This window comes from Rhinopithecus bieti, unplaced genomic scaffold (assembly GCF_001698545.2).
Source record: "Rhinopithecus bieti isolate Rb0 unplaced genomic scaffold, ASM169854v2 scaffold_33413, whole genome shotgun sequence".
In the NCBI taxonomy this organism is placed as follows: Eukaryota; Metazoa; Chordata; class Mammalia; order Primates; family Cercopithecidae; genus Rhinopithecus; species Rhinopithecus bieti.
In genome coordinates, this window is record NW_016814400.1 from 892843 (window position 1) to 905745 (window position 12903).

The following is a 12903-nucleotide window of genomic DNA, read 5'->3' on the forward strand; positions in this document are numbered from 1 at the left end:
AAAAAAAAAAAAAAAAAAAAAAAAAAAAAGTCGTTCATTACATCATTTTTTAAAAAAACTTCCAGAAACCAGGAATAGAGGCACTAGACCAGTGGTTCTCAATTCTCGATGTGTATTGGAGCTTCTAAAAAGTACTGATGCCCAGGTCCCACTTCCCTCTCCCACTCAGAAATGGACTAAATTCATCCCCAGATAATTCTAATGTTCTGTCAACAGTGAGCCCTGGAGAATTAGATGGTCTAAGCTGACAGATATTCCAAAATAAATTAATATAAGGTAATCAAAACAAAAGTGTTTATGTTTACTTTTAATTGTGAGCAAGACCAAACATATAAAAACACAAGAATTATATAATGATATCACTATATACCCATTATCTAAATGTAATAATTAAACTTCAGTATATTTGTGCTATAGATAGATGATAGATAGATAGATAGATAGATAGATAGATAGATAGATAGATATTCAAAGGCTGAAAAAGCTTCAAATAAATCACAGATTTTAACCATGAAATATTTCAGTATCCATCTCTTATAAAGGAGGCATTTTCTTGAAAGCCGTAATATTGTTACCACACCTCAAAATTTAGTACTTATGGGTTTTTTTAAATTTTTTTTTAAATTTTACTTTAAGTTCCAGGATAAAGGTGCAGATGTGCAGGTTTGTTACATAGTTATACATGTGCCATTCTACATGTGGTTTGCTGCACCTATCAACCTGTTATATAGGTTTGGTTTGGTTTGGTTGTTTGTTTTTGAGACGGAGTCTCGCTCTGTCACCAGGCTGGAGTGCAGGGGTGCAATCTCGGCTCACTGGGACCTCTGCCTCCCAGGTTCAAGCAATTATCCTGCCTCAGCCTCCTGAATAGCTGGGATCACAGGTGGCCACCACCACACCTGGCTAGCTTTTGTATTTTAGTAGAGATGGGGTTTCACCATGTTGTCCAGGATGGTCTCAATCTCCTGACCTCGTGATCTGCCCGCCTCGGCCTCCCAAAGTGCTGAGATTACAGGTGTGACATCATCTAGGTTTTAAGCCCCGCATAAGCCCCGCATCTCCACATTCCCTCCCCTTGTCCCCATCCCCCTACACAGGCCCTGTTGTGTTGTTCCCCTCCCTGAGTTCATGTGTTCTCATTCTTCAACTCCCACTTATGAGGGAGACTATGCGCTGCTTGGTTTTCTATTCCTGTGTTAGTTTGTGGAGAATGATGGCTTCCAGCTTCATCCATGTCCCTGTAAAGGACATGATCTCATTCTTTTTTATGCCTGCATAGTATTCCATGGAATATATGTGCCACATTTTCTTTATCCAGTCTCTCATTGATAGGCATTTGGGTTGGTTACAAGTCTTTGTTATTGTAAATAGTGCTGTAGTATACACACGTGTGCATGTGTTTTTATACTACAATGATTTATAATCCTTTGGGTGTAAACCCAGTAATGGGATTGCTGGGTCAAATGGTATTTCTGGTTCAAGATCCTTGAGGAATTGCCACACTGTCTTCCACAATGGTTGAACTAATTTACACTCCCACCAACAGCGTAAAAACCTTATTTCTCCACAGCCTTGCTAGCATCTATTGTTTCCTGACTTTTTAATAATCATCATCTGACTGGCATGAGATGGTATCTCATTGTGGTTTTGATTTGCGTTTCTCTAATGATCAGTGATGATGAGCTTTTCTCCGTAAGTTTGTTCACTGCATAAATGTCTTGTTTTGAGAAGTGTCTGTTCATATCCTTTGCCCACTTTTTGATGGGGTTCTTCATTTCTTTCTTGTAAATTTGTTTAAGTTCTTTGTAGATTCTGGATATTAGACCTTTGTCAGATGGATAGATTGCAAAAATTTTCTCCCTTTCTGTAGGTTGCCTGTTCACTCTGATGCTAGTTTCTTTTGCTATGCAGAAGCTCAATTAGTTTAATTAGATCCCGTTTGTCAATTTTGGCTTTTGTTGCAATTGCTTTTGGTGTTTTAGTCATGAAGTCTTTGCCCATGCCTATGTCCTGATCTTGGGCAAACCTGACAAAAGCAAGCAATGGGGAAAGGATTCCCTATTCAATAAATGGTGCTGGGAAAACTGGCTAGCCATATGCAGAAGACTGAAACTGGACCCCTTCCTTACACATTATACAAATATTAACTCAAGGTGGATTAAGACTTAAATGTAAAACCAAAAACTTTACTTATGTTTTTTAAAGACTTTATTATATATTTTAGAGGAGTTTTAGGTTCATAGAAAAATTGAACAGATAATACAAGGAGTTCCCATATAGTCCCTACCAATCCCCACCCCTTAGCATCCCCCACTATCAACATTCTACACAGAGTGGTACATTTGTTAAGGTTAATGAACCTACACTGACACATCATTATCACTCAAAGTCCATAGTCTACATTACAGTCCATTCTTGGGGTTGTACATTCTATAGATATGAACAAATGTATAATAACCCATACCCAACACAGTATTATTTCAAAGTACTTTCACTGCACTGAAAAATCATCTATACTCCACCTGTTCATTCCTCCCTCCACCTAACCCTTGGCAAACACTGATCTTTTGACTGTCTCCATCGTTTTGCCTTTTCTGGAATGTCATATAATTGGAATCATAAATTATGTAGATTTTTTATATTAAATTTTTTTCGGTGCTAAATAATATTCCACTGTCTTTACACATCAATATTATACCACAGTTTATTTGCCCATTCACCTATCAAAGGGCATCTTGATTGCCTCCAAGTTTTGGCATATATGAATAAAGCTGCTATGAGCATCTATGCTGAAGTTTTTCCATAAACATAAATGTTTAATTCATGTACATAAATACCAAGGGGTATAATAGCTCTATCATAAGAGTATGTTTAATTTGTAAGAAATTGCCAACATATCTTCCAAAGTAGCAGTTCCATTTTGAATCCCTGCCAGCAATGAACAATTCCTGTTGCTTCTCATCCTCACCAGCATTTGATATTGTCAGTGTTATACTGGATTTTCACCATTCTAATAGGTGCATGGTGGTATCCCAGTGTTGTTTTAATTTGCAATTCCCTAAAGATGTATGATATTGAACATCTTTTCACATACTTATCTGGTTATTTGTTTTCTTATTGTTGAGTTTTAAGAGTTCTTTTTGCGTTTTGGATAACAGTCCTTCATCAGATACATCTTGTGCAAATATTTTCTCCCAGTCTGTGGCTTGTCTTCTCATTCTCTTGAGTCTTTTTCAGAGCAAATTTTGTTTTAATGAAGTCCAGTTTAGCAGTTATTTGTTTTGTACACTGCACCTTTGTTGTTGTATCTCAAAAATCATCATCATACTTGAGGTCATCTAGATTTTCTTCTATGTTATCTTCCAGAAGTGTTATAGTCTTACATTTTACATTTATGTTTATAATTCATTCCTCAGTTAATTTTGGAGATGAGCCCAAAGTCTGTGTCTAGATTCATTTTTTTGGTTTTTGCATGTGGATGGTGCCCAGCTGTCTTACCACCATTTGTTAAAATATATATATATANCATAATCAAGAGTTTCCCTAATTATTCAAAAAAAGTCCTTGGAGAAAATTGTTGTTGGTTTTCTTGAGATAATTATTGGTGGGCAAATGTTAAGAACCAATTAAAGAAAACTTACAATGGAAGAATGACAATAAATTCCAAAACTTTCATAAACATATTCCATTCTGTAAGAGTCCTAAAGATAGACTGAATAAATTTAGCCAACCATAGAAAAAGATCACGATGAAATAACCACTCCAGTGATAATTGTTTAAAAATAAATCAATATGTGGTAAGGATAATCAGGGCTTCTCTATATTATGTTTGCAATTTCCTATCAATTAAATCTAAACTCCTGCCTCTTGTATTGTAGAACTTATGTTGTCTTCTTTTATACAATTAGTACATTCTAAATATATACAGAGAGTAGGAATTTGTGTTCTTGGCAGGATAGTACTTTTTGTCATAACATCTCAAATCTTTGTGAGAATTAAATACATTACTAAACATAAAGCACTTAAAACAATGCCTGGCATGTAGTAAGTGCTACCGAAGTATTAACTATTATTATAAGACAGGAAGAGGTCTTTAATGTGTATAAGAATATCTCAGAGGGTTGATGCTAAATCATACATTCTAGGGCTCCTATCATTACTGAGATTATGAGACAGTAAATACGTGTTTATACTCAGGAACATGAATTTTAATTAGCACCTCAGTTATTCTGATAGAGGTTAATGGATGACATTTAACTAGAAGCGGCACTGGACTTCATCTGAGGAACACCAGAGATAATAATAGGAGAGCCGTGGTGTACCATAAAAACAAAACAGTATGAGAAATGAAAACCCTCAGCCAAATAGCAAAGAGATCACTGGGCAATCTTGAAGATCTACTGCATATAAAACTGTTGCTTATATACTAGGATATGGGGAATGTGGACAAAGACATAAAATACAAAATTCTTTCTCTCTGTGTGTGTGTGTGTGTGTGTGTGTGTGTGTGTGTGTGTGTGCATGAACAAATAATGTAATCTCTGCCCTTATAGACTCTGTCACTCCACAGGGGTCCCTAGGCATTAACCTTTGAAAATTTAAGTAACCATAACAGAGTAAAGGGGTAATGAAAATAATCATTTTAAAATAATTTTTTTATTTTCTAATAAACCTCACAGTGAGTTATTTCCTTAGATACTTGTTTGGAAAAGCATGTGCTTTGCTATCTTCTGACTGTCATTTCTGAATGAAGCTGAGTTGGCTTTTGAAAAAATAATAATAACAATGTTGCAGGGTCTATGCTCTTAACCTATATTCATATGGAAATTGCAATGAAGTAGAGTACAACATCTCTTTTACAATTTTCTTCAAAATCAATGGATGATCGGGTAGATTTATGTTTAACTGACTAAACATATATAGATGTGGAGATGTAGATAGATAAATAGAAAGATAGGTATAGAGCCACATAAATATATGCTTATATATATATATACATACAATTACTTTTGCCTTTTCTTCTATTGGTAATTAAATTATTTCACAGGAAAAGTATACTATTTCTTCACATAAAAGATACAAAAAAGAAGAAGTTATTAAGGAAATGTCCCAATATTAAGTGATCCTAATGGGAAGTTGTAAACAGCTCTTCATTACTAAATAGAAGAAATAATTAAAAATAAAAAATAAATGAAAATGTTTTTTAAAGCAATGTGGTTTTTTATCATAGTTTCCCTGAAATTTCTCAGAAGCTACTGGTTTATGTTGAGCACTGTTCACCTTTGCCTCAACTATCTCCGGTTTTTACATTATATTCCTCATTCTTACATCAAATCATTGAGGGACCTTGGGAGAGTTTCTTGCAAACACCTCAGTTTCTCTGTTTAAAAATAAAGGTAGTAATTCTTGACACTGTTATATTTCATGGAAGTATTTCAAAGATTAATGAGCCACAAAAACTCTGAGCTGCTCTGATCAAAGACACTGTATAACTACAAAGGCTTGTTATTATTTACCAGTAGCTCCTTTTTATTGTGCCACTAATGAACATTGTGGTCAGCAATAACTTATAGAGAAAAGAATGAAAAGTGAAAGTTAAGGAGGCTGTTTCTCTTCGTATTCAAATATAATTCTTGTTAATATTAATTGGTGTTATGCAGACATTTTGAAAACTGGCTTCCTGCAGCCTACCAGATTCTGTTGTAGAAGTCTGTAAATATACTCAATATCCTCGGTTAGAGGATTGAGCATACTGGGAGTTTTCTTTGGATTTGTGCAAATTCTACATGGAACTCACATAACAGACATAGAGACGAGACATAGCATCAAAGCATTTGCAGTGAGATTATTTTCTCAAATATCTCCTTTTTTATTTTTCATGATCCTCAAGCAATTTTACTGACAAATTCTCTCTCTCATATATTCAGACATGGACACACAAACAGACACACATACACACACACACACACACACACGTTTCACCTCATTTTTCTTTGAGAATGAAATTAATCAAAATTATTATTTAAAGGAGCTAAGAATTGAATCATTGGTTTTGCTGAAAATTTTCAATCAGGGGAATAAAAATTTATTCTCTGTTTCTTCTCAAACTATTTTCCATTATACCATCATATACTCTGGCACATTAAACAGTCAATGTGAGCAATCTAAATAGTAGCAATAGTAGACATTCAGTACATGTTTGAAAATAGTTCACCTTTTCCAGATTGATGAATGAAACAGAATCATTATGGTACAAATCAGCTTTCAAATGACTGAAAAAATTTATAAATACTAGTGAAAAAATAAGTAGTTTTATTTTACTTTGTCCTTCCTAAAAGTGCATGTCAAAATCTTCTGGGAATATTTAGAAGCACTTTAGGTCTTTGATAGCAAGAAGGAGTACAACTTCACAAGGTTTTGGCAGTGCACCCATCTCTGAGCAGTATTCTTTCTCAGCCTCAGGCTTCTTTCCTATCCAAAGCCCTATCTTAAAATAAACAAAGCACTCAGCAACTAGAAGCACTTCAGCTGAAATGCCTGTGAAACAAGTACATCCTTCAGTACTCGGGGTAAATAAATTTTTCATGAGCTAAGATCTATGTAGAAAAGTTTTCACTAAAATCTAGTGTTTTTTAAGAAAGAGTGCTGTGAACTGAATTTTGCTCCTCCAAAATTCATATATTGAAGCCCTAACCTCCAATGCAATGGTGTTTGGAGATGAGGCCTTTGGGAGATAATTAAGTTTAGATGAGATCATGAGGGTGTGTCTTTTTTTTTTTTTTTTTTTTTTTTTGAGACGGAGTCTCGCTCTGTTGCCCAGGCTGGAGTGCAGTGGCCAGATCTCAGCTCACTGCAAGCTCCGCCTCCCGGGTTCACGCCATTCTCCTGCCTCAGCCTCCCCAGTAGCTGGGACTACAGGCGCCCGCCACCTCGCCCGGCTAGTTTTTTGTATTTTTTAGTAGAGACAGGGTTTCACCGTGTTAGCCAGGATGGTCTCGATCTCCTGACCTCGTGATCCGCCCGTCTCGGCCTCCCAAAGTGCTGGGATTACAGGCTTGAGCCACCGCGCCCGGCCGGGTGTGTCTTTATGAGAAGAGACACCAGAGAACTTGCTCCCTTTCTCTCCCCACCACGTGAAGATAGCCATCTACCCACAACAAAGAGAGCACTCACCAGAAACTCACCATGCAGGTACCCTGATCTTGGAATTCCAGCCTCCAGAACTGTTGTTTAAGGCCCCCAGTCTGTGGATATTTGTTATGGCAGCCCAAGGTGATGAATACAAACAGCAATATCAACAATGCCATAATAACAATATAGAGACTGGTGGTTCACATTGTTGAGTTATATAGCATTTGAAAACGCTAAGTGAATTTATAACTTTGCAAAGATAGAGGCATGTAAGTAAATGGCTCATATTTTCTGCAATTATTTCTTCATTCAGTATGTTACATATCAAACATTTGATACATAACAATAAGTATCTGCAATTATTTCTGCAAAATGACAATAAGATGTGACCAGCTAGACTTTATACAGAAGCAATGTGTTTTTTTAAATGTGGCATACATTTTGGGAATGATAGTCTTTTTTAAAGTAGGGGAATGTATATAAGGTATAAACTCAATGGTAGGTAAGGAAAGGAGGTCAGTCAAATTTTTTTAATGGTCTATATTTTTGAAAATAAAGGAATGGAGAAGTGATATCAGCAAATGGTGAAACAGAAATTATCTGGCTTCATGCCCCCAACAGAAATCCATCTAGCAACTATCCACAGGCAAGAACACCATCATGAATATCCCAGAACTCAGGTATAAGGCTGAGACATCCCCTTAGACAACAGAACCAAGAAAGCCACAATCAAATGTCAAAACAAATGGTTCTCTTTAGCTGCGCCACTCCTCCCAAGGCTGGCACAGCACTACACACAGAGAATTTCTCTGGATTCACAGTTTATCATTATTATTATTATTATTATTATTATTATTATTATTATTATACTTTAAGTTCTACGGTACATGAGCACAATGTGCAGGTTTGTTACATATGTATACATGTGCCATGTTCGTGTGCTGCACCCATCAACTCGTCATTTACATTAGGTATTTCTCCTAATGCTATCCCTCCCCAAGCCCCCGACCCCTGAACAGGCCCCAGTGTGTGATGTTCCCCTCCCTGTGTCCATGTGTTCTCATTGTTCAGCTCACGCTTATGAGGGAGAACATGCAGAGTTTGGTTTTCTGTCCTTGGGATATTTTGTTGAGAATGATGGTTTGCAGCTTCATCCACGTCCCTGCAAAGGACATGAACTCGTCCTTTTGAATGGCTGCATAGTATTCCATGGTGTTTATGTGCCACATTTTCTTTATCCAGTCCATTACTGATGGACATTTGGGTTGGTTCCAAGTCTTTGCTATTATGAATAGTGCTACAATAAACATACATGTGCATGTGTCTTTATAGTAGCATAATTTATAATCCTTTGGGTATATACTCAGTAATGGGATTGCTGGGTCAAATGATATTTCTAGTTCTAGATCCTTCAGGAACTGCCACACTGTCTTCCACAATGGTTGAACTAATTTACACTCCCACCAACAGTGTAAAAGTGTTCCTATTTCTCCACATCCTCTCCAGTATCTGTTGTTTCCTAACTTTTTAATGATTGCCTTTCTAACTGGCATGTNGTTCTCATTGTTCAGCTCACGCTTATGAGGGAGAACATGCAGAGTTTGGTTTTCTGTCCTTGGGATATTTTGTTGAGAATGATGGTTTGCAGCTTCATCCACGTCCCTGCAAAGGACATGAACTCGTCCTTTTGAATGGCTGCATAGTATTCCATGGTGTTTATGTGCCACATTTTCTTTATCCAGTCCATTACTGATGGACATTTGGGTTGGTTCCAAGTCTTTGCTATTATGAATAGTGCTACAATAAACATACATGTGCATGTGTCTTTATAGTAGCATAATTTATAATCCTTTGGGTATATACTCAGTAATGGGATTGCTGGGTCAAATGATATTTCTAGTTCTAGATCCTTCAGGAACTGCCACACTGTCTTCCACAATGGTTGAACTAATTTACACTCCCACCAACAGTGTAAAAGTGTTCCTATTTCTCCACATCCTCTCCAGTATCTGTTGTTTCCTAACTTTTTAATGATTGCCTTTCTAACTGGCATGTGGACTCACAGTTTCTACAGAAAGAACTGTGTCTTATCCATGGGATGAGTCAGAGTGAGTTTCCTGCAAAGTGACCGTTTGTAAAAGCCAGGTAAAACATTGAGAGTACTGCCAGGGCTAGACCACCTGGAAACAAAGAACAAGAGTGGGTCTCACAATGACCAGCATGCAGATTTTGATGGTTGCTCTGCATTCCAGCCAATGGAGGCACCACACCAGAGAAAACAGCCAACAGCATCATGTTGGAGGAAACAAGGTCCATAGGTCTAACAGGTTTGAATTCCCAGCCAGCATCCTTATGCAACCTGGCTATTCTTGCTAAGTCTTCCCCAGGTCAGCAACTTCTGGCCTTTTTCTCTGTTTTCCAGCATCTACCCCTGCCCAAACCTTCCCAAGCAGTGGAGAGATGATACAACTAAGTCTTTGTGGTCTTGTTAAGTCTTTTCCAAGCCAAGAGGCAACTGTAGGTTAGTGAATACTCTTGGAAGTATTATAGAATCTGTGTGCCCAAACCCTCCCCCGCCCCCACTTCCCAGCTGCTGGGTGATAACTGCATCAAACCTCAGTACTCTGTTTAAGCCTATCCTAGTTCTGGAGGCAAGCCCAAGTCCATATGTATCTGTGGAGCACAGCCTCTGACCCTACTCACTCTGTATGGCCAAGCAGCAACCCCAGAGTCCTCACATAGACTCAAAGCCCATCTCACAACCCTGCCCAACTACAGATTCCAAACAGCAGTACTAGCCAGCCAAGGAAAACAATCTGATCAGAGAAGATTGCAGAGCCTATCCCGTAGTCTCCCCTAACTACAAAGCACAGCATTCAGTACCATTCAACCTCAGAGCAGATAAAGCACCGTAGCCCAACTTGAGAACCCAACACTAAGGTCTGACAATCTGAGATTTTACCAGCTGACCCATCTAGAATCCCATGCTAGACTAAATACTAAAGGTCTATCACCATTAAAGAATACCTGCAAGAGCCAAAGCGGTGGCTATCTCCTCAAATGTACATTCATCAAGATATGAACAAAAGGATTATAAAAAATCAGTGAATTATGACATCACCAAAATAAACTAGTAAAGTTCCAGTAATTGAAACCAGCTTTGTAAAATTATGACAGTGGAGAAATCTAATATAACCAACTCCATATTGCTTCTAGCACCACAGGTTGGCTATCTTTGCTCTTTCTGGGCCGAAGCAAGTTAATTTTGGGAGAAATTTTGTTTATAGGTTAAATGATAATAGCCCTTCTCCAAAACTTAATTGTTGTTCTGAAACTAATGAAAAGTCACCAAGTGACAAGGATGCGAAGGGCTTGAATTCCCAATAATTACCAGCCATTGTTCCAGAGGTCATAAGATTTGCAACTTCACCAATTACTCTTGCATATAACATCACTATTGTAGAAGCTAAGATTGGCCTTTTGAGATACCTTTTCAGGGTTTTGCATTTCTGACAATCCAACGACCTCACTTGGACCTACCAACCAGTCCTGTGGCCCCCACCCAGGAACTCACTTTTGCACAAGAGGACAGCAATGATTCCCAATCATTTCGTCTCTAACTCAACCAATCAGCATATCCCCTACCCTAGTCCCTGACCACCAAACTGTCTTTGAAAAATCCCTAATCTATGAGCCTTTGGGAAGAGTAATTTGAGTAATAACTCCATCTTCCATGTGGCATGGCCAACCTTGCATCAATCAAACTCTTTACTGCAGTGCCTTAGTCTCAGTGAGTCAATTTTGTTTGTGCAGTGAGCAGGAAAAACCCATAGTGTGGTTATATAATGAACCCAGAAAAAAGTGAATATCCATGAAATGACTAACAAAGAAGTTCAGAGAACTAACTACCAAAAAATACAAATACAAAATTAAATAAAATTTGGAAAACAGATTAAAAAAAATTCATAGACAAAATAAGAAGTTTAATGAATATAAACAATTTTAAAAACTTGAAATCTTAGAGGTAAAGAATACAATAATTAAATTGAAATATTCAATAGAAAACTTCAACAGCTGACTTTATCAAGCACTGATGCTTTCTTGAATCAGTGAGCTCAAAGACAGGACATTTGAAATTATCCAATTAGCAGGGCAAAAGAAAAGAAATTTAAAAGAATAAGGAAGGCATAAAAGAATTATGAGACACCATCAAGTAATTAACCTTTGCATAAAAATTCCTGAAGGAAGATAGAGAGAAAAGGGCCTCAAAAACATTTAAGAAAATAATGGCAGAAAACTTCCCAAATCTGGGGAAAGAAGACAACATACGGATACTAAAAACCCAGAGGTTTCCAATCAAATTCAATCCAGGGGGAGTTTCCAACACACATCACAATACAATTATCAGAAATCAAAGACAAAGAAAAGTATCTCACATTCAACAATGGATAGTTCATCTAGACAGAAAAGTAATATATAAAAAATTGGACTTGAATTACGCTTTAGACCAAATGGATCTAGCAGACATATATAGAACATTTGATCCCATAACAGCAGAATATACATTTTTCTCAAGTACACAGAAAACATTCTCAGGATAGATGATATGTTTGGTCACAAAACAAATTTTAACAAATTTAGGAGCACTGAAATCATATCAAGTATCTTTTTGGATTACAATGGCATAAAACTAGAAATCAGTAACAGAAGAAATCTTTAAAAATACACAAATATGTGGAAATTAAACATGTTCCTAAACAAGCAGTGGATCACAGCAAAAATCAAAAAGGAAATTTAAAAGCATCTTGAGAAAAAAGAAAGTGAAAACAAAACATACCAAAAGTTATGAAATGCAGCAAAAGTTGTCCTAAGGGGGAAATTTATAGTATAAACACCTACGTCAAAAAAAGAAGATTATAAATAAACAATCTAATGTTACACTTTAAGAAATTAGGGGTAAAACGAACAAACTAAGCTCAAAGTTAGCAGATCAAAGGAAATAACAAAAGTCAGAGCAGAATTAAATAAAATAGATACTAGAGAAACAATTTTAAAAAATCAACCAAACTGAGTTGGTTATTTGAAAAGATAAACAAAATCAACAAACCCTTAGCTAGACTAACTAAGGCAAAAAAGAGAAGACTCAAATAAATGAGATCAGAAGGAAAGAGGAGACATTACAAGTTGTATCACAGAAATACAAAGTATTTATAATTACTATAAAAAATTATACACCAAGAAGTTAGATAATGTAGAAGAAATCAATGAACTCCTAAATACATGCAATCTACTAAAACTGAATCATGAAGAAATAAAAATCTGAAGAGACCAGTAACTACTAAAGAGATTGGATCAGTAATAAGTCTCCTATCAAAGAAAAACCCAGGACTGATGGCTTCATTTTTGAATTCTACCAAACATTTAAAGAAATAATGCCAACTCTTCTCAAACTCTTCCAAAAACTTGAAGAAAGTACTTCCAAACTCATTTTCTGAGGCTACCATAACCCTAATATGAAGGTCAGATAAGGACATTACAAAAAAAGACAATTATAGGCCGATATCGCTAATTAACATTGATGCAAAAATCCTCAACAAAATAGTAGTAAACTGAATTCAATAACACATTAAAACAATCTTTCACCATAATCAAGTGGGATTTATTCCTGGAATGCAAGAATGGTTCAACATACACAAATTGATAAATGTGATACACCATATTAACACAGTGAAGGATAAAAACCATATAATTATCTCAGTAGATGCAGAAAAC

General features: G+C 36.5%; 1 protein-coding gene across 1 annotated transcript in view; it reads right to left on the reverse strand.

Annotated features, from left to right (window-relative positions):
* LOC108514087 (uncharacterized) overlaps window positions 1-12903 on the reverse strand; it is a 205469-nt gene that overhangs the window by 113291 nt on the left and 79275 nt on the right. Inside the window, exons 5-6 of the mRNA XM_017850119.1 lie at window positions 12595-12622; window positions 11223-11245 (exon numbers count right to left, since the gene is read on the reverse strand). Coding sequence (XP_017705608.1) covers window positions 11223-11245; window positions 12595-12622 — 51 coding nt within the window. The remainder of the gene's footprint in view (window positions 1-11222; window positions 11246-12594; window positions 12623-12903) is intronic.